Source organism: Anabrus simplex, chromosome 2 (assembly GCF_040414725.1).
Source record: "Anabrus simplex isolate iqAnaSimp1 chromosome 2, ASM4041472v1, whole genome shotgun sequence".
Taxonomy (NCBI): domain Eukaryota; kingdom Metazoa; phylum Arthropoda; class Insecta; order Orthoptera; family Tettigoniidae; genus Anabrus; species Anabrus simplex.
Genome location: NC_090266.1, coordinates 627,934,616 through 627,956,534, shown reverse-complemented (window position 1 = coordinate 627,956,534; position 21,919 = coordinate 627,934,616). Strand labels below are relative to the sequence as shown.

The following is a 21,919-nucleotide window of genomic DNA, read 5'->3' as shown; positions in this document are numbered from 1 at the left end:
TCGACGTGCTGGAATTTAGTCCTGCAGGAACTCTTATGTGCCAGTAAATCTACTGACACGAGGCTGAGCACCTTCAAATGCCATCGCAATGAACTCGGCCCTGCCAAGTTGGGTTCAGAAGGCCAGCGCCTCAACCATATGAGCCACTCAGCCAGGTGTGGAGGAGTGTCGAATGGACTTCTTTCCGCCCTTCAAAAATCCGACTACCTCTGCCGGGTTTGAACCCGCTATCTTGGGATCCGGAGGCCGTCACTCTACCACTGATCCACAGAGGCAGCTGTCTTTACCATGAAATACATCGTCGTCGTACATGACTGAATTACTATCAACATATCTTAGAGAAACTGTAATGTAAATGAAACCAAAATTGAGTTTCATTTCCACGATACATTCCTCCTATAAAAAGGAGATCATGTTCCTTATCCACCTTCATTTCAGCCACATAAATATTCAGCAAAAATTGCAAAATCACATTAGAGGACAAATACAATTTTTTAAGTAGAAATAGTCTGGAACATAGATTAGTGAGGTTGGACATCCTGCCCGTCGTCATTCATGAGTCGCTGTTGAACATGCTGTACTTGTCAAAACTAGTAAGTTTCTATTTTACACAATAATAGTGAAATGTTGATGAAGACGACATACACCCAGCCCCCGTGCCAGAGAAATTAACCAACGGTGGTTCAAATTCGTGACCCTGTCGGGAATCGAACCCGCATCCTGTGACCAAAGGCCAGCACGTTAACCATTTAGCCATGGGGCCAGACAATAATAGTGAAAAACCATGTTCACTGCAGCTATTGTTGACTGGATATTTCTTCTCTTTAAAGAACAGCGAGTACCACGAATTAATATCCTGTTTTGTTGATTTCTGTAAACTTTGTATGTACGGTGTTAGTTCGCCAGTTCCTAGCGTATCTACTGAATGAAAACTTTGTAGACCAATGGATTCAGTTTTATTTTTATTGCCTTCAGTCGTCACGACAGTGCTTTCAATGACAACAGTCGCTCAAGTACAAATCCTGTCGAACCTAACCTAACCCTGCGACAATCAATGGTTTCGGTGGATCACAACCTAACCGGTCATTATAATTTGTTTTCGGTGGATCACAACCAAACCTGTCCCTATCAGTGGTTTTCGGAAGAATACAGTGGTTTTGTCACAAGCCAATACAGACTCTTGAATCAATGTGTGAAAATGGGAAAGTGCAGAAAACCCTCTTCAGGAATGCCAATCTCAAAGTCCATAGTCTTTTTAGTGTTGTCACACAGTTGAAATGTCACTTTAGAGGTAATTGTAAAAAGTCTTGTATATAGGCTCTACAGATACATAGTACATTACCAATTCCATCTCGATAGTTATGAGACGCACACTGCATAGCGGTTTCACTCTATAGATAAATCATATTATTATAGTGAAAAAAAATTGTTTTTAAAAAAAATCTGTCTTACATGAAGGTCCAGAAGGAAAATACTTTCGTTGGAATTCTTATTTGTGTGTTCTCCACCCTAGTAGGTTGAAATAAACCTTATAAATGCTTCGTAAGACCCATTCTCGAATATGGATCTGCATGCTGGGATGCGTACAGGATGGGTTTAATAAATTCCCTAGAGAAAGTTCAAAGAAGAGCGATGCGTTTCGTAACTGGGAATAGGAGGAATACCATTAATTGGGAGTCTTGAATCTAGAAGAACTAGAGCTCGCCTGTGTGGTATTTATAAGAGCTATACAGAAAGGGCTGCTTGGAGTTGTATTAGGAATAGGTTGGAACCTCCCTCATACTTATCGAGAAATTATCATAAGCATAAAAACCAGCATACTGACGTGGGCAAGTTTTCCTTCGTCAACAGGACCGTAAGGGATTGGAATAAATTACCTGCAGCAGTCTTTGATAGATTCCCTGTCATTTAAGAAGACCATTAGTGTTTGTGTAAAGTCAAAAGTAAAAGTTGTAAATTATGGGCACTGAATTTGTGATTTTCTGCTTGGTTTCGATTGTGAAACTGGGAGGTTTTTTCGTGTGGTATTCTCTTTCCAGGAAATTGCTTGCTGTACTCATGTTTTTGTAATTGTTGTTGTTCTTGGTTAATTAACAATGTTTTTAACTTTATTTTATTATCACTTGTAACGTTAAGCTAGTAAGCTCAATCTATAGTTTTGTAAGCCATAGTGTCAAGTATTGGAAATAATTAAATTGTGTATGAAACTGTACATGATGCTGGATTTAGAATGACTAGTAGTATTTCTTGTAATATTTTTTATGGAATTCCTTTTTGTACTTGAGTTGTTGTAGCTGTTGGGTAGTATGTTTTAACTTTATCATCACTTGTTGTGTTAAGCTAGTAGCAAGTTCAATCTGTAGTATTGTAATTTGTAGTGTTAAGTACTGGAAACACTTAAGTTGTGTGCGAATATGTATATAATGACACTGGATTTAGAAAGTTAATAGTATTTCTTGCTTGTTGTAATGTTGTTGTAAGGTAATTACGGTTTAACTTCACTTTATTATCACTTATAATGTTAAGCTAGTAGTAAGGTCAACCTATAATATTTTAAGCCATATTGTTAAGCACTATAAATACTTAAGTTTTATGTGAATTTGTAGATGATGTTGCTCGATTTAGAATATTAAACTAGCAGTAATGCTTGTAATATTTTCCTTCCATATATCTACTTCTTGTACTCTTGTTCTTTGCTTGTTTGTTTGTTTGTTTGTTGTTGTTGTTGGGTAATTATGTTAATTTTACTTTATTATTACATTACTGTAAGTGACCGTTGCCACCAGGATATTTCCCATTTGCAATTTAATAATAATAATAATAATAATAATAATAATAATAATAATAATAATAATAATAATGAGTGACAGGGGTTTAACGTAATTTGGAAGGAATGTTTTGCGTATGATAAATGAGTACCAGGTTAACTACGGGGGGGAAAGGGCGGTCATGCGTAGAGCTAACCACTCCACCCCACCAAGTGCCAACGTTATGGATAGTGGAAGCCTTCATCTTCCACCCTTCCAATGGCTTTCATGGTTTGTACGGAGATGACTTTGCTTTTTACTTTTTAAATATTAGTATGTATGTATGTATGTATGTATGTATGTATGTATGTATGTATGTATGTTCAGTCCGTCAGCGATTGTGCTGGTGGGATCCCCAACAGCTCTGCCATCAGCTGTCATAGATGGCCTAGGCATCACTGAAGAGGCGTACTAGGGAAATGAGGAGTGAGGTAGTGTATTCATGTTTATTATGTTTGTTTATTCATACCCCTGCTTTGTAATTCAGTGACCATAGAATGGCTCTAAATGTTGTAAATTATATTTATGTTTACTTGTATTTACTTCCTTTTTCCATATTGCACATGTTTGTTATTATTACTACTACATATCGCTGAACATGTAAATAAACCAATATTTAATACAGTAAATAATGTTTATCTCTTTGGATTCATATTTTTGTTTTGCATATTCTTTTTGCTATGACAACATGACTTCTTTATTATATAAATAAATATAAAATAAAAGTATTTCTTCCCAAACATATTTGTTATACGTGCACCAATCAGAGAACCAACTAGGGAAGTACCTTTTACTAAGGTGCATAATGTTTTTGCATACATGTATAATTGAAGAACTGAAGATCCATATACAGGTAAGTGGGTCGCCCATGTGGTAGGCCTATTACGCGTCATAGGAAACTGAGTGAACTGGCTGTGCAGTTTGATCACGTTGCTGTGAGCTTGGTTTCAGGAGATGGTGATGGATTTGAACCCCACACTCGGCAGGTCTGAAGTTTTTTTTCGCCCGTCATTTTCATTTCAGGCTATTGCTGTGTCTGTACGCTTATGTACATTTTAAACGTTTTAAATCTTAGCCCTCTTTCCTATCCCATTCTTGCCTCACAACCTGTCTTCATGTGATTTAAGCCAATTTATATGTAAAAATCTGGTAATGTTGTTTGACTCATAGTGCTCCTGTACATTGGTTTCAGTAATGTTGTAAGCTTGAGATACACCAACTTGTAAGCTGAAAATATGTTTCAAATGCCAAATGCCGAAAACCGTAACAGTACTTAGTGGGATGTAAAGCTGTTAGCATTATTATTAAAAGGAAGGACAGATATGTCTTATGTGGTAAGTCCTTGAACTTGCAGAAATCGCAATGAATTATGCAATCTATATTCCCTCCCCCCTTCCTTTAAGAATGCAGTTATAGTAATGCGTACATCAGAATAAAGGCAGGAAATGTTTAAAATTAATTTAAGCAAGTGAAGGAGAGAATGTATGACTAGCTCAGGTTGGCGGATTCGAGTTAGGAGGTATTTGAAAGTGCTCCAATACGCCAGCCTCATGTCTAGATCTACCGGTACATAAAGAACTCTTGTGGGACAAAATACTGGCACCACGGCGTATATGAAAACGATACAAATAGATAGAAGTAATATTCAATTATGCAGTGAGCTTGAAAGCTGACCTAATTTCCGTTAACGTAGCTTGGCACATTAGTGTTCTTATATGGTGGGTTCGAGTCCGGCGGTATTTGAAAGTGCTCAAATACGCCAGTGTCATGCCTAGATCTACCGGTACATGAAATAACTCTTGTGGGACGAAATTTTGGCAGTAGAACTTATTACGTTATTATTTTCAAATCCGAAGTGAACTTGAAAGCTGACCTAATTTCCGTTCACGGAGCTTGGCACATTAGTATTCCTATATGTTTCCTGATAAGCTTGAAGATATAACCAGCCTGCAGGCTGAAAATATGCCCAGTAATCTCTCTCCCTACTGGTTACCGGTATTGAAGAGAGAAGAAAATGTTCGCGCGAAAGAAAGGGAAGTCATTGGATGTCTGGAACTTTCGAAAATCACACTGCAAAGACTTATTAAATAAATTGCATCGTTTAACACGCCCCTCTCTTCAAGAATATGGTTATAGTACGCCTACTGTATATCAAAATAAAGACAGATATATGTAACATTAATTTGAGTGAGAAAGTGTGTTTATTTCCTAAATTCCTCATTGAGCGTGGAAACCGACTTAATTATGAATTTCTTGATTTATTTTACCTTAACTTTTAGCATTTACTAGGGTAGGGAAACATTCATTATCGGTGTTTACATTGAGGTTAGTTTGTTATGGTTATGTCTGGTTATTTTAATATGTAACCAGGCAGGTTGGCAGCAGTGATCAGCCATTACAAAAAAAAGAAGAGCATCGGGCGGCGATATTTACTTTCTGGGGTATTTCCTTATGCGGCGATTACTATACATACAACATACATCAGTATAATATGTCAAACAATCTACAGCTGGGTTGTGTAACTTATATTCCATCTTCAGTGGATCTAATTAAAAACTGAAGATATTTAGGATATGCAAAAATCCACATTGTTGCTGAAGACAATTACACTACAAAATGAAAGAGATATGAGTGAAGGAAGATAAAAATAAACGACTACATCAGAAGGCAGCGTTACAATTATTACAAGATAGTGAAACTGTACAATGTTCTGTACAGCTCATTGGCATTATATGCAGTTTTCCATCTTGTGAAAATTAGGCCAGAAGTCTCTTTATTTATAGCACGTTCGGGTGAAAGGAATGTTCAGGGAGTCTATCATTGCCAGAAGCAGACCAGAGAAAAAGAACTCAGCAAACAAAAGAAAGGAGAAATTTAAACCAGCCCCGCGAGAAAATCGCTCTCTCACTCTCTCACAAGATAGAGCAAGGAATAAGAAGTGACACTATGAACAGTCTAATACGCCCAGAGGCGGAGCTTATTTACAGTGTTCCAAGCTGACAGACGCAACTCCCTGTTTTTCTCTCATGTTTCACGGGTGCCAACGATGAATTTTGTCCTGCAAAATTGTATGATATTTTGATCCAGACATTGGAAAATTATGCAAAACACATCATTGAATAAAGCAAAATTGTCTTTGTATTCCAGACTTAAAATATGAAATACCTTATTCACGAGGCGAATTGAGGCCAAGAAGTGTCCATCAAGATGGATGGGAAACAGGTGTGTTTTGTGGAAGCGTCCTGAAGCTGAGAAGTGCACCAGATTTTACCTCCATCCACTAAGGGAAGAACGTGCTCTAATTAATGGCGGGAGCGTGATTACATAAACGCTGCCAATCAATCTGCGATCATGATTAGCACAAATGAGAGGTGGTCAAGATGAAACTGTGTAACGGTGTCTTCTGGTGTAGTCGTTTACTTTTAACTTCCTTTACTCATATCTCCTTTCATTTTGCAGTGTAATTGTCCTCAGCAACATTTTAAAATCTTGACAACACAATAATGCACATTTTAAATGTTTTGAATTCCAGATATGAACAGAGCGGATTGTCTTAATGAATTGTGAATAAGTCTCTAACCCCAAGTGCAGGTCAGTTGTGAATTCTTTTTTTCCTATTTGCTTTATGTCGCACCGACCTAGATATGTCTTATGGCGACAATGGGATAGGAAAGGCCTACGAATGGGAAGGAAGCGGCCGTGGCGTTAAGGTACAGCCCCCGCATTTGCTTGGTGTGAAAATGGGGTACCAAGGAAAACCATCTTCAGGGCTGCCGACAGTGGGGTTCTAACTTACTATCTCCCGCATGCAAGCTCACAGCTGCCCGCCCCTAACCGCATGGCCAACTCGCCTGGTAGTTGTCAATAAAAGAAAAGCTGTTTGCCGGTCGAGGACAGTCTCATGATAGCTACTGGAAGACGAAGTTATGCACGTGCGCAGTCTTGTGAGAATTACCAGTGAAAGAATTTATGCCAGTGGACAGTCTCATGCTCACTACCAGGGGAGGAAGTTACGTCCGTCACGACCGTGAGTGTTTTAATACAGGAGTGCATTTGTGACCTGCGAATTAGGAGTCACAAAACAGTAGCCAAATGAGCCTTGGTGAAACTCTCAGATTCTGGGCATAATTAAGTAGGCTACCAGAAAAATTTTAATAAACAAGTAGCAGGAGTTGGCTAGGACAATGCTGGTGTAAGTTACGGCCCGTCAGTGTCTCTTAAGGAGACAATTAGCAGCGATAATGAGGACAGGCTTGACCCAGTCCTGTTGATGAATGGAGAAGGGTTGACCAGATGTCCGAATGTCTCAACAAAGAAGGAACTTTTGTTGTTCCGTCGCTTCGGACAGGAAGATTGGCCGAGTTTTGTAGTCAAGCCATGGGACCCTTGCAATTTCACACCGTGCTTTCTTTCTAGAGTTGTGTTAACGTGTGTGTCAAATGGTAATATGTTAGCCGTAACTGATGACAGTAATAATAATAATAATAATAATAATAATAATAATAATAATAATAATAATAATAATAATAATAATAATGAATGGTAATTAAGAAATGTTCCCCCACTATATGTAGTAGAACCAGGAAATAGGTAGATAGGGATTTCCAGGTGTGTGTCTCAATCAAAAGGGGCCCAGTTTGAACCCAGGGGAGCTGACTTGTGCAAGCTTATGTTCAGCTTGTTTTGATTTTTCGCTGAGGCAGGAGGTGGTTACGTCCATGTTTCGCTTGCAGGAATGGTCCATTTGTATATAAAGTGTGCATACGATTTGTTTAAGGTTGAATTTCTGTTGTATGTATTTCTGTGAGCTCAATAGAGCTGAACTTGCTTGTTTTAGTGCCGGGGAATGGCAAGTCTAGAGATTTTTGCTCAAATAGTGTGTGTTTATGTAAATATATTCCTCATGTGATAATTATGTAATATAGGGGCCCGGTTTTACATTCTATGAATAGAGTGTATTATGCATGGGACATTTACTCTAAGATGATCAACCGACATACAATTCTTACAGCAAGATTATATTTAATGGCCAGACTTCATTAGATTTAATTGCCAGATGAAGCTTATGGTAAATTGATCGATAAATGCCCTTTACGCACCTCAATCTGAGCATACATTTTTCTTTTCCTTGTGTAGATTTCTATTGTTATAGAGTTTCATTATGCCACAATTGAGGCAATAAATTTATATTCGTGACCCCATTAGACGATTCTCGTCATTTCTAGTAGTGCTAAGCAGAATCCAGTAAATAGTTGAACCAAAAATCCTACTTTCACATTAGATAAGACTCAGTTTTAAATATTTCTTATGTTGGCCTGTTGCCGAACATAATCCCCATTTTTCCTCGAGCCATGCTGGAGCTAACTTACAAAGGAGGAAGTGGTGATTCGAAGCCTGTGTTGGTGGCTCAGGTCCCTCATCGATATAGTCTCATCCGTGATTGATGATCAGGTTAATCGTGCACACTATTTTTATTTGGGTCTCCTGTTCAAGCCCAGTTAGGGTACAATACCGTGTAAGTATACATATTGCTTCATGAACAATTGTGTGCAATGTGTGTAGACGCTTATGCCATGCTAGAATTAGCCTCTTCACCATCGAAAGTACAACCACAGATAGAAGTGAATTTATTGGAAGAAGTTAATTACTCAAAGACGATTAAAACCGACGATGACATCATAAGAAACTAAAATAGTTTCATTGATTTTCATCGACAGTATCTTATCAGTTGCTTCTGTTGAGTTTAATATTGAGCTCTAATTCTTTATTTTAATATGCTTTTGTCAATTTTTAAGTAAAGAAATATTCAAATGTGGGGCTGTTCACACTGTTTACTGTTGATCCTGTAATTGGACATGCCAACTTCTAAAAGTAAAAAATCAGGAGAAATTTGGCAGTGAATCGCGACTTATTACGACACATCACCGATGGCAGAACATGATATATTTTTTCATTATTTATATGTGAATACTAAATAATGGACATACCTGAACTGTAGGAACATGTGACTTCTCACCCTTCAACATGCTGAACACATTACGACTAATTGTTGTTCAACACACCAGTAGATGACTTAGCCCTCTTCAGAAACTCGGAACTAAATTTTTGCTCAAAGCACTTGCCTTGCTGAACTGATTTTAAGGTTAAAAGTTTCTCCAAAGTTTGTTCAGACAGCAAGGATCTGAACTGTGTTTTTGTCTTTGTGACTGCTAAAAATCCTTTCACATTCTTCATTGCTATGTGGAATTGATAAAACAGCAAGCATTGCCTTAGAGAGTCTGCCATATTTAAGTACACAATCAGCTGATTCCATCTGACCTATCAATGCTGACTGAACAGCAATTCTTCCTTTTGCCAGGTCTGTTTCTTCGAGCTGAAAATTACAGAACTGGGAGTGCAGAACATCAGTTTCTTTATCCAAATGTTCCGTTGCATGACTCAGAATGTTTGGAAAGTTGTTAATGAAAAATCTAAGGCTAGAAAATGATGGTACTTATAGCAGAAATATTTGCAACTTCTGCATTAATTAAAACTTCATCTTGGAATGGAAATTTGTGTGCCATGTAGTCACACGACGAAGAGAAACACCTTCTAACAAACTTAAAAATTATGCACTTTTCCTCAGACTTGAAAGTGTTCACTAAAACAAATGCCGAGTTCCCTATCATCAATCGCAATCAATCCTTTTGATTTGCTGGAGTATGACAATCTACATCAAGGAGAGAGGAGGAGCTTTTAATAACGTGTTGTTTCACAAACCTTGCCATCACATTCTTCAATAGTTCCTCCAAAGCTGACCTCAATACATGGATGTCCGGTGTACTTGACTGAAGAGCCACGTTTGGATTCTCAAAGATATCTACAAAACTTGAGAGAAAAAGACAAAGATTTACATAAATTTGATGAAAGGAACATGAACGGTCATTCTTCACGTGACAAAGCATGGCTCTTAGTGTCATCAGTAGTTTCATTTTTTTAGTGAAACTGATGACTGGGTTTTCCTTTTAACTGAGGAGTGTGGTGAAAAGTCATGACAATGCTTCACCTTTTCAGACAAACAAGACACATCTGCACTTAAGAGTGTGCTTAGGAATATTGTAAGTCTTCAAAGTTCCATTCTGAGAATCCTTACTCACAATTTCAATCCTGAATAAAGTAACCAAGGACTCCCACTGCAGCAAAATCCTCTTTAACACCTTCTTAGTGATAACCGTTGAGTAGGCACATGTTTCAGAATTTTCCTGATCTCTGTGTTGTGTAAAGTCTGAAATTCTCTGAACTTTTCTTTCCTCTTTGCACTCCTTTCCAGATAATAAAATATATCAATTATACTTTCATCTACACTTACGGGCAAGCACGCTGCACCCTTCCTGCAGCAAGAATAATTAGGTGACAAGAGCAGCCTACGATGATTATGTTACTATTTTCCCACTTCAAACATCCTGCCACACCATTCTTTAATCCTACCATTATTGGAGCATTATCAGCACCAAGAGCTAGGCAGTTTTTTAATGAAATGAGGAATTCCTGAAAAGTTGATGCAAAAGATTGGCAATGTTAGCTCCAGTAGCATTCCGTTCTAAATTAGGCACAGAGAGTAGACAACTCTGAATTTCATTGAGTTCAGGCCTGAAAAATATTACAACAATAGGATATATTTTCAAGTCGCTTTTATTGCTACCATCAGTAGCAACAGAAAATGCATTCACTTGCAAATTTGATACAATTTTCGCCCTTTCTTCCATGCACATTTCTGTAATGATAGCCACTGTTTTCATTCTAGCACACCCATATCGTTTAGCGATTTCCGAATCAGGAAACATTTTGCGAAACGAAGGTCCTGCATGGTCGGCATTATTTACAGGTTCTGGTTTCTTTCTACATACTGGACACTCTCCTGATGTTTTTTCGTTTGCACACGTTTGAGTATATCGCACTTCCCGCCATGCACAACTGAAAAGTCACACCTACATATAGTACAGAATGTGAACGTTGGTCTTTTCCTGGATTCAATGAAACACTTCCCCATAAGCACTTTTAAACACTGCATCATATTTATTTTTCGACATTTTGGCCAAACCAAATATTAAGACACACAACACGAGCACTTATGTAGGTCCTGGCCCGGGTAGACGTCTATAGCGTACTACTTCTGAGCTTAGGTTACTCGCTTGCGACTTCCACTTCCTATTAAGCTATTTGAGTATTTGACCAAAGAGAATGAGAATGAGTATTCGACTGTATTATAGACCAAAGAGGAGCACATGACTGGCCACCATGCCCCGTACTGCCATCTGGTTTCATTATTAGAACTACTATCGACCAGCCATACTCAGCCATATATCGATAGAACGAAGAAATGTGCAGGAGTTTAAATTAATATGAAAATTACTGATACTGCTCTGAAAACCGGGAGACTGGTCCCGGCGATAGAGAGATCGGGAGGAAAAATTAAAAATCGGGAGTCTCCCACTTAAATCAGGAGACTTGGCACGTCTGTGTAATGTATGGTATCATTGATTCATTGGAACTAGTTTTTTAATGATCAATTGTGTTTTTTAGGATTATTTTTTATTTCTGTACTCAGGTTATTACTTGGATCCATTTTTATCTCATTTATATTATTTGTTTCCATGAACACACATATTTCCATGGATATAGTATTCTGTTCCCTGGAAGTAGTGGAAACGTTTAAATACCTGGGGAGTGAATTAATGGAGAATGCTCGACTGGATGCTGAGATTAGTAAAAGGATTCAAGCTGGAAGTTGTTTCTATCATAGTGTAAGAAATATGTTATGGGACAAAGATGTGCCAATGGAAGCAAAGGATACTATGTACAAGATGTATTACGTACCCATAACAACTTACGGAGCAAAAACTTGGATAGTGACAAAGAAGGATGAGAGTCGAATACAGGCAGCCGAAATGAAATTCTTGAGGAGTATGATACAGAAGAATAGAAGAGACAAAATAAGGAATGAGAAAATCCGGGAAGAAATTGGAGTGGAAAAAATGAATGATAGAATAGAGAAGAGCCAACTAAGATGGTTTGGGCACATAAAGCGAATGAGCGACGAAAGAATGCCAAAAAAGGTGATGGAAATGCAAATCCAAGGAAGGAGAGGCCGTGGACGACCACGATTGAGATGGAAGGATACCATCCAATGCAGCATTATAGAAAGAAACCTGGACTGGGACACAGTGTTGGAGGAGGAGTGGTGGAAAGACCGAAGAAAGTGGAGAGGAACCATATTTGCCCCTACCCGGCTACAGCTGGATAAAGGGAAATGAGGATGATGATGATGAGTATTCTGTTTTTCAATATAACTATAGTGTCAACCTTGTCAGCTTTAGTTACAATTAAATTACATTTTATTTTAGATTTTAATTTAGCTATTGAATTTAGTTGTGGTTTTCTTTAGCTGGTTTAGCCCATGCAACACGGGGACAAAACACTGGTAACCTTACAATCAAATTTCCTGAATTTAATTTAGTTACCTCAATTGAAACCCATATTTCTGGTCAAGGTATGTTGTAATGGTAGCAATATCTGCTGATATTGACACTTATAAAGTAACTTCCTTCACTCGTATCAATGTTTTGTTTTGCAGAGTAAATGTCCTCGGCAACATTTTAAAATCTTGACAATACAACAATGTGGATCTTAGTATTTTCTAAACATTATAAATTCTGAATGAGATCAACTGAAGATGGAATAAAAGTTCAGAATGCCGGTTATGGACTAAATGAGCTGGACACACTATCTTACCTGCCAACTTTACAAAACCAAAAATCAGTAGATTTTGATATGAAAATCAGGAAAAATCAGGATACAATTGGTCAAAACTGCTTATTCTATATATGTTGCACAATATAGGAGTACTAAGGTATATATAGAAACACTTATTGTCTCAAAAACCGACTGTTGCTATACAAGGCTATAAGGCCAAAAATTACATATCTATATTCCCTCACAGGAAGTATGTGAGTGAGATGATCGGTCTCTGATAAGCCTTCCGAAAATAGTATGAACTTTGTTCCACACGTGTGAAACAGTCATGCACTTGGATACCATTACTTAGCCGATGCATAGATTAGTATATTGCACATCACGCGCCCGCGTGATTGTGCGAAGCGCAATGCTAAGTAATAAATAAAATTTGCCAAAATTGTCTCCAAATAGCTGCTAAAACCTCTAGAAAATTCACTAATCACTATCTTTGAAATTCTGTCACTAAATTACTAAAAAGACTCCAAATCTAGCGACTAATCTCTAGAATTTACTAGACGGATGAGTTATGAATCTTATTATAAAAACCGTATTGGACTTCAAAATTGAAGGTTATTATATTATTAATGTAACTTTCTTATTAGGCGGATGAGAACGAACACACATGTAGCACACGAGAACGAGAGATTGGGAATTGACACACGTGTCGCGATATACAGGTTTCAATAAACACTGCACATTCGTGTGCATTTCTCGTATTAATAAACGTTGATATTTCATTTGAAAGGGGCCAATGAGCGAAGGACTTCCGGCCACTGGCGTACAAAGCTGACATGGCGGGATTTCAAAACAAATGTTTGAAGTTCACCAAAAAATAAGCTAAAGTTGGGAGAAATAGAATAAACGGGAGGGGGGAACTGTCAAAAATCGGGAAAGTTGGCAGGTATGCATTATGCTGATACAGACTGAATTTTAATTCAATAAAATGTATCAGCCATCAGCACAGTTAAGAAAATGGTGTTAATTTATTATGATTTTGATCCCCCCCCAATTTTAACTTGCAAACAGTTTATACAAGATTTGTAAAGTTCACCTTACTCTGGTAATTCATAGCAAATCATAAACTGCACTACACAGCTTCCATCTGCAACATATCTGCTTTGGTTCTACTATCAAGGCCACAGGACAAAATTACAATAATAAACAGAATTCTGACTTTTCCAACCAGAATACTGAGTAGCACAAGCCACCATACACTATCCCTGCAAAACAAACAATCAAGACAGGACAAACACGTAACAATGTGGTGAATGCAGCACTGATCTCTGTAATATTTGAAACAGGTTAGATGAGAAACAGTTGGTACTCTCCACAGGATTAAACATAATTTTCCCTATATCAGAAGTCAGTGCTACGGTACCATGACTCTGACCACAGCATTTCAATAATGAAATTATTACCAGTAAAATAACAAACTAACCATCAATGCTGGAGTGTAGGCCAGGTTTCCACCAATGGCTGTAAAATTAAATGGTGAGATAGCAGCTACAAATCCTTCCATTCCTCGATATCTCATTGAATTCAAAGTGACTTTAGGGTCCTCACTGATTGGTTTGTACTTCAGGAGCTCTTTTGCTTGAAAGGCATTGAATCTGAAAAAATTATATGAACATGTTGGTAATAAAATAAATTTATCATTAATCTAATAATACTAATCACCAATTTCTCAATCATATGGTAGTTATCTGAGCTTGCATACAATGAATGAAATCTATGTCTATAAAAGCCAAATACCACTCACTGATCACAAAATCTCCAGATCCGAGGACCTAGAAAGCTGAAATTAGGAACATAGGTGCAGGATTTTTTCAGAATTCAGCTTTTGCCCTATATTAAGGCCCTTCGCTATAATAGCATAGGCTGATATGAATGCAAATTGAATTTGTTGTACAAAGACTAAATACAGCTCATTTTAAGTCTAACAATGCGAGAAATTAATCTCGGAGAGTCCCTTTGAGACACGGATAAAAACATGTTTTAAGGCCCTAAAACCAACGGTTCCTCAGATATTGGTACAACACTACCACCGCTCCAGATCAAAGCACTGGAGAGCAGATGTTTTTGGACTCATGAATGCGACAATCAGAAGCCCCACAACTTCCGCTTGAACAGACTGCATAAGACATGCAAAAAGATAGCAGGAAGATTATATTATTCTGTGAAAGAATTTTACAGTGATCACTGTCAGTTGTCCCTTATACAACTATACGATTAGACGTGCTTCTGTATTCTATCAGACAGCTTCATACTGTTCATTGAACTAACTTGTTCGTCATGCGCATAGTCTTGTCTTTTATATCTTCTATCATGTATTCTTAATACTTTCCACCTTTCCAGACTCATTTTGGTCATGCTTTTTTTTTTTTAAATACACAACTTGCTTTCCATTGCACTGACATATACGGTAGGTGTTATAGCGACGAAGAGATAGGAAAGAGCTAGGGGTGGGAAAGAAGTGACTGTTGCCTTGATAAAGGTACAGCCCCAGCATTTGACTGTTGTCAAAATGGGTTCAAACCCAGTCCCAAATGCAACCTGATAGCTATGTGGCCCAAACTGCGCAAGCACTTGCTTTGTCACAACGCTATGGTTGCTCTACCAGGTTCTCCTAAAGCTCCTCTTACTTACATCTGACAATTTTCCTTTTTTTAATTTTTTCCAATATCTGTCTTCCATACCTAGAAAAGCACAGACAAGTCTTAATCACTGCGCAATGATCAGACATGCTTCTGCGTTCTATCATACAGCTTCATACAGCTAATTGAAGTAACTTATTTGTCAAAGACATCTCTTCTTTATTCTTAAAACTTCCCACCTTTTCACACTCATTTTGGTCACAACGCTATAGTTGTTCTAGGTTTTCCTTTTTGTTTACCTACAGCTCCTGTATATTGTAGTTCCTGTTTCTCATAGCCAACTAGATTTCTTTCATTTTCCATAACAATTAGTTAGACATGTGCTTATTACTACTGGCAACGTAATGGTACCTCACCATGTTGTACCCACAAAGGGAGATGCATCATATTGAACAAACTTGCTACTAAGATGGTGGGATATATGTCTGCTCCACGCTGCAGATAGAGGACGTGGTCTGCTACCCTGCGAGTTTCCTCCACACTTTAAAAATACCAGTATTCCCCCCTCACAATCTCAGCCTGAAAGTTGGAGCACCTATAATGCTGCTACAGAATCTAGTACCTCCTAAACTTTGTAATGGCACCAGGCTGTAAGTAAACTCTCTACACAGTAACATTATCAAGCAACCATCCTCATGGGATGTGGTGTGGGAGAAGCAGTTTTCAAACCCCGCATTCCTTTCATTCCCTCTGACTACCATTCCCTACTCAAACGACTGCAATTACCCATAAGAACTATGCTTCGCAATGAAAATTAAAAAATCAGGGGTAGTCTTAACTGTTGCTGATGTGGATTTCAGGAATGATTGTTTTTTCCCATGACCAGTTATATATAGCCTGTTCAGATGCAAGCTCTCCTGACAGCCTTGTGATACTGCAGCCACAGAAGCGAAAGGAAAATTTTGCTTACAAGGAAATTTTATAAAACACCTGACTTCAACAACCTTGGACAACAATTTGAGCTACAATACAATTCAATTGTGACAAGCTGTAGGCAAGGGTGACCGCCATCATAATGAGAAATCCAAGTAGTGTGTGACTGGCAGTAAGCAAGGGTGCCTGCCATTATAATGAAAATTCCCCAACACTATGGTGACTAGCAGTAGGAAACAGGGGCCTGTCATTATAATGAAAATGCACCAACTCGAATGTGAATGGCAGTAGGCCATTATAATCTAAACTGCCCAACGCAACTGTGAATAGCAGTAGAAAATTGGGCCTACTTTTATAATGAAAACTCCACAACCTAGACTTTACACGAGAAATAATGTATGGCAGCCTTCCCTTTGTGTTTCTCAGATTAACGCCAAGAGCAATGCAATCTAATAAAATCTCACTCACAACTTGTACAGCATTTTACCTATAATTCCATATACAACGTAGAATTCCGCAGTGAAGCATGGTTACAATGGCTAGTAGTTAAATAAAAACTACATAATATTATCTGAAATATTGTACTGTACAACATAATGCAGTGTATTTAATATAAAAGTAACTCATGTTTTCACAGTGCAGCAGAAACACATTAAAGTTACAATATTCAAAGGTATATTAAATAGGCTTTATAATATACTACTGTACAAATATGTTATAAAAATGAAAAGTCTGTATTGAAACTTCATGGGCTACATTTTGAAAATATTTGACCAGTCATCTGAAACCATCATCTGAATCTACCTACACTGCTATGGTCCACAGCGGCCAAAAGGGTGTCCCAGCTTGATGATAACGGCGGATGGTCTCCGGAGAGGCCTGGTGCAGGTCTTTTCCTAGTACACGGCCTATTAGGCGACCTGCATATCTGTGAAGACGAGGGCCCTACGTAGGATGATTTCTAATGTTGAATACGCCACACACACACCCAGCCCCCGAGCCACTGGAATTAACCAATTAAGGTTAAAATCCCCGACCCAGCCGGGAATCGAACCTGGGACCCTCTGAATCGAAGGCCAGTATGCTGACCATTCAGCCAACGAGTCGGACTGCTTAACGATGAAGCCATGGCAGTGTTGTTATCCCCAACATCTACTGATAATGGCTAAAAGAAAAAACTTGTATTTGGTTGAGTCTCTTTTCTGCACTGTTGTTTCATCACTTGTTGTCACATCTCCTTCAGTACAGATTAATTTGTTTGGTGATCTGAATTAATGTAAATAAAATTAAAAAGTGTGTCAAAATTTTCCTGCATGTCTGACAGTTTAAACTTCGTTCAATTACTTTCACCGTTATAATCAGTTTCCTCCTTCCACTATGGCGTATACATGAAGTCCAGTACAGTATGCCAGTGTTTTACTACCCTATGAAAAGAGGTCCAAATTACCACAAATTCCGAATTACTGAAGTATGAAATAGTGAGAGTTTACGGTACTGAACTTTTGTGCAGTCCATTAGCATGGAAGAATACATTCAAGACACTCGCATCAGCAGATTTACTGGCAAGATTAGAGAACGTCCATTCAGAACAAAACTTGGGACACAATGCTGATGCTTGTTGTTTTAAGGGGCCTAACATCTAGGTCATCGGCCCCTAATGGTACGAAATGAAACGAAATGAAATGACAAAATAAATACCCAAAATCCCCCACTGATCACATTTCAAAACATGAGGATGAAAAATAAATGGATGGATATGAACTTAAAATGATCAGTGGAACCGACCCACAGTGCCTCACATGCACAGAAGCTGGCATAAAAATTTAGTATTACTGACCAAGGGACTGCTTCTATAGCACGATGATCGAGTGATGCTTGTAGTCTAAAGGAATCCAAAATCCAAATCATCAGCCTCTCATAAGGGTACTTATTGCTAGAAAATTAGAACCATGGTAGTTGTCATGTAGCGTAGACTCGCGGTATTCCATACATTATGGTACTACTTGCACGTAATGAAATGCACACATGTATTACAAATCTAATGTCTTTCGCACATTGCGGCGCCATTGACAGGCAACACAAACCTATGGTGTTCATCACCTAAGTGTACTAACCACAGGGACTCTTATTATACCGTGGTGTTCCTCATATATTGGGTACTAATCATAGGCAAGCCAGGACCATGGGTTCCGTCATCCCATGGTGTCGCTCATATAGTGTTACTAATCACAGGTACTGTAAAAGCCATCGCGCTCTCGTTTGCTACTAATCACAAACCTATTGGGTACCTAACATAGTGGTACTACGCCCAAGGAAAAGCGACCCATGGTGTTCCCCGTGTGGTGGTACTCATCACAAGGAGTTTCATGGTTCGAATATAATCATCCCTTGGTTGCCCCTTTTAGTCTCCTCTTACGACAGACAGGGGATACCATGGGTGTATTTTTCATCCGCGTCCCCCACCCACAGGGGGTTGTGTGTTTGGTGCGCGACAGGTATTTTATTTCCCTCAAGTCCACCAGCAAGCCGGTTAGGACCCTCCTATCCGCCACCTGGGACGCGCCACGTGGGAGTATCACCTCTCCCCCTGCTACGCCAGCATAGTAGGTTCGTGGGGGAAACAATGTCATCTCTTCTGATTGATGGTAAATAGTCTAATGTACTTAGTCGTGAAGCCTGATTCATTTTCTTCATCCACCTGACTGTAGTACACCTGCAAGGCCAGCAAACTAATACTATTCATTACTGTGGAGATATACTTTATATAGTTTTAACACGAAGTTCACAAATCGAGATGTGTGCAGCACATTAACATATTCTTGTAAAAGACATAATTCTTTAAGTCTCTGAAAGATCCTGAAATGTAAGGTTTGAGCAGGGCATATTCAGCCAACACCCTAACAGGCTCTTAGGAAAGTTTTCAAATAAACACTAGAGTTATGCTTATGGATAAATGAAAAATAAATGAATGCATAATTAAGGTGTTCCTTCAATGTTGTTGAAGTGAAACTAAAATGTAAGTACATTTGCATAAAGATGCTTATTCAACACAGCACTGACCTCTAATATGTGTTTTAATTTTCAGGAGAAAAAGTGGCTTGTAAAGGTACAAGGGCTGATCTAATGACTAATGTAAACTATTTATACAATAACTGCATAGCACAATAGCCCTGATGGACCATAACCTACCAAGCGATGACTGCTTAGCCTGAAGGCGTGCAGATTACAAGGTGAGGCATGGTCAGCACGACCAATCTTTCTGGCAGTTATTCTTGGCTTTCTAAACCAGGGACGCCATCTCACTGTCAGTTCCTCAATTGTAATCCCATAAGCTGAGTTGACCTTGAACCAGCCCTCGGATTAAAGTAAAAACCGCTAACTCGACCAGAAATCAAACATGCACCGGGCGAGTTGGCCGTGCGCGTAGAGGCGCGCGGCTGTGAGCTTGCATCCAGGAGATAGTAGGTTCGAATCCCACTATCGGCAGCCTTGAAAATGGTTTTCCGTGGTTTCCCATTTTCACACCAGGCAAATGCTGGGGCTGTACCTTAATTAAGGCCACGGCCGCTTCCTTCCAACTCCTAGGCCTTTCCTATCCCATCGTCGCCATAAGACCTATCTGTGTCGGCGCGACGTAAAGCCCCTAGCAAAAAAAAAAAAAAAAAAAAAAAAAATTAAACATGCAATCTGCAAGTAAGAGGCAGGCATGCTACCCCTACACAACGGGGCTGGCATATTTATCCAATAAAGTAATTACTGAGCGAGATGGCTATGTGCGGTACGGGCTGTGCAGCTATGAGGTTGTATTTGACTGGTGGTGAGTTAAGATGGTTTCCCATGGTTTTTTTCATTTATACCCCAGGCATATGTAGGAACTGTAACTTCATCAAGGCCACAGCCACTTCCACCTTAGTACCAAACCTTTTCCATCCTAGCATCTACGTCAATACGACAAACTACTAGCAAAAAAAAAAAAATTTTTAATAATTTTGAAGCTAGTGAATTTACGACTGCAGAAAAGAAGAAACTGACATGAAATGCTATCAATCATACCTTTACTTGATATACCAAACAGATTTCAGCAGATATCTTTATAACACGTGTGCTGTGAAGGTGAATGGATCACCCTGAAGCAAAGAGCAGAAAGTCGAGAAGCAGTGAATGAACATGAGCGAATGTTGATGTGCATAGCATTTCAAACATCCTCTTAGGAGAGTTCAGTAAATCACCTGCTGAAGTACTGACAACAGGAAAAATTAATTGCTTCAATAAAAAGTACCTGGTTTAAAGAAAAGGCTAAAATATAAGTTAACTGAAATGGTTAATTTGCACTGGAAAGTAGATTGCTAAAGAATGTTGTAATGTTATTTGTCTGAGTCACAAACTACAAGGTTAATTTTCCTCCTTCATTGTGAAATTATGATACTCTATACGAGGTGTTGATTACAACATACGCACCCTCATCCAACGGACTCTTTCGGATACAACACTAAGGTGAAGTTTAGGGTAGAACCATCTCGGAGTTTCAAGATAGAAACTGGAGTACGACAGGGTGATGGCCTCTCACCCATTCTGTTTAATCTAGTGCTTGATAAAGTCATCAACAACTGGGAATGTACACTGAGGAATCTAGAAATCAAACCAGTTGCCATTGGAGCTGGGACCCGAAAGATTGAGATCAGGTTCCTAGCATGTGCAGATGACATTGCAATCCTAACCAACAACTCTAAGGATGCTGTCGTTATCGAAGCCCTGCACAAGATAGCGGTGAAGGCAGGATTACACATATCGTACGACAAAACTAAGTACTTTGAGACTCGGCATCCCGGAAACCCCCCTTTGACGACCATACATGGAACGATTGGGAGAGTCAGTCGCTTCCGCTATCTTGGTGAATGGGTCCATCCCAATAGTAGAGACGGTACATCCATCCTAGAAAGGTGTAACAAACTCAATGCAGCGTACCAACTATCCCACAACCATTATAATAAGAGGTGCATTTCAAAAAATGCTAAGATCTGTCATTACAAAACTGTTGACAGACCACAGTTTTTGTACGCCTCAGAGACCCTCCTGATGAACTAAAAAGGCACCATGGATGATCTAGAGAAAGCCAAAAGACGTATCCTCAGGGAAATTCATGGACCGAGATTGCTCCCAGATGGAACCTACAGACTTAAATCGAACTCTCAGCTGTATCGACAGAATCAGCCAGTACCAGCATGTGACATAGGAGGCTTAAGTTCTACGGACACCTACAACGAATGGACAGCAACAGGCTTACCAAGAAGATCTTCTCTTTGGTTAAAAGCTACAAGACTGGAAGCTTGTGGCTTAATGAAGTACAGAAGGACTTGGATTCGGCTGGGATTTCAGACATTGATATTGAAGATCGTTCCAAATTTTGTGCTATGGTACAGTCTTGGACCCCACCACCTAGAGTTTCTAGAAGTCGGAAGCCCCTTTCACAGGAGAGAAAGGAGAAATTATCAGCAGGGCTCAAGAGATACTGGGAACAAAGAAGAGCATCGAGGAAGAACTAGTCATCAGCGCTCCTTAGTGGGCTTAAATTATTATTATTAATAATAATAATAATAATAATAATAATACATGATGAGATTAAAAGGACAAATTTGCAATGAAGCCCTCATTTCAAATGTAAGTCCCCTTAAAATGAATCAATAATATGAATAATTATATAATATTTTCTTTAAAGAGTTCAATAAGACTCATTAGATCCAAATTATGTCTACATACATATAACTTAATAAAACTATTAATTGCAAAGCACTGTAGCAGAGTACTCCCCTC

At 38.8% G+C, this 21,919-nt stretch overlaps 1 protein-coding gene across 1 annotated transcript in view; it reads right to left on the bottom strand.

Moving 5' to 3' along the window:
- The window catches only part of P5CDh1 (delta-1-Pyrroline-5-carboxylate dehydrogenase 1), a 241,063-nt gene that overhangs the window by 120,613 nt on the left and 98,531 nt on the right, over window positions 1-21,919 (bottom strand). The window contains exon 6 of the mRNA XM_067141060.2: window positions 14,020-14,191. Within this exon, the coding sequence (XP_066997161.1) occupies window positions 14,020-14,191 (172 nt within the window). The remainder of the gene's footprint in view (window positions 1-14,019; window positions 14,192-21,919) is intronic.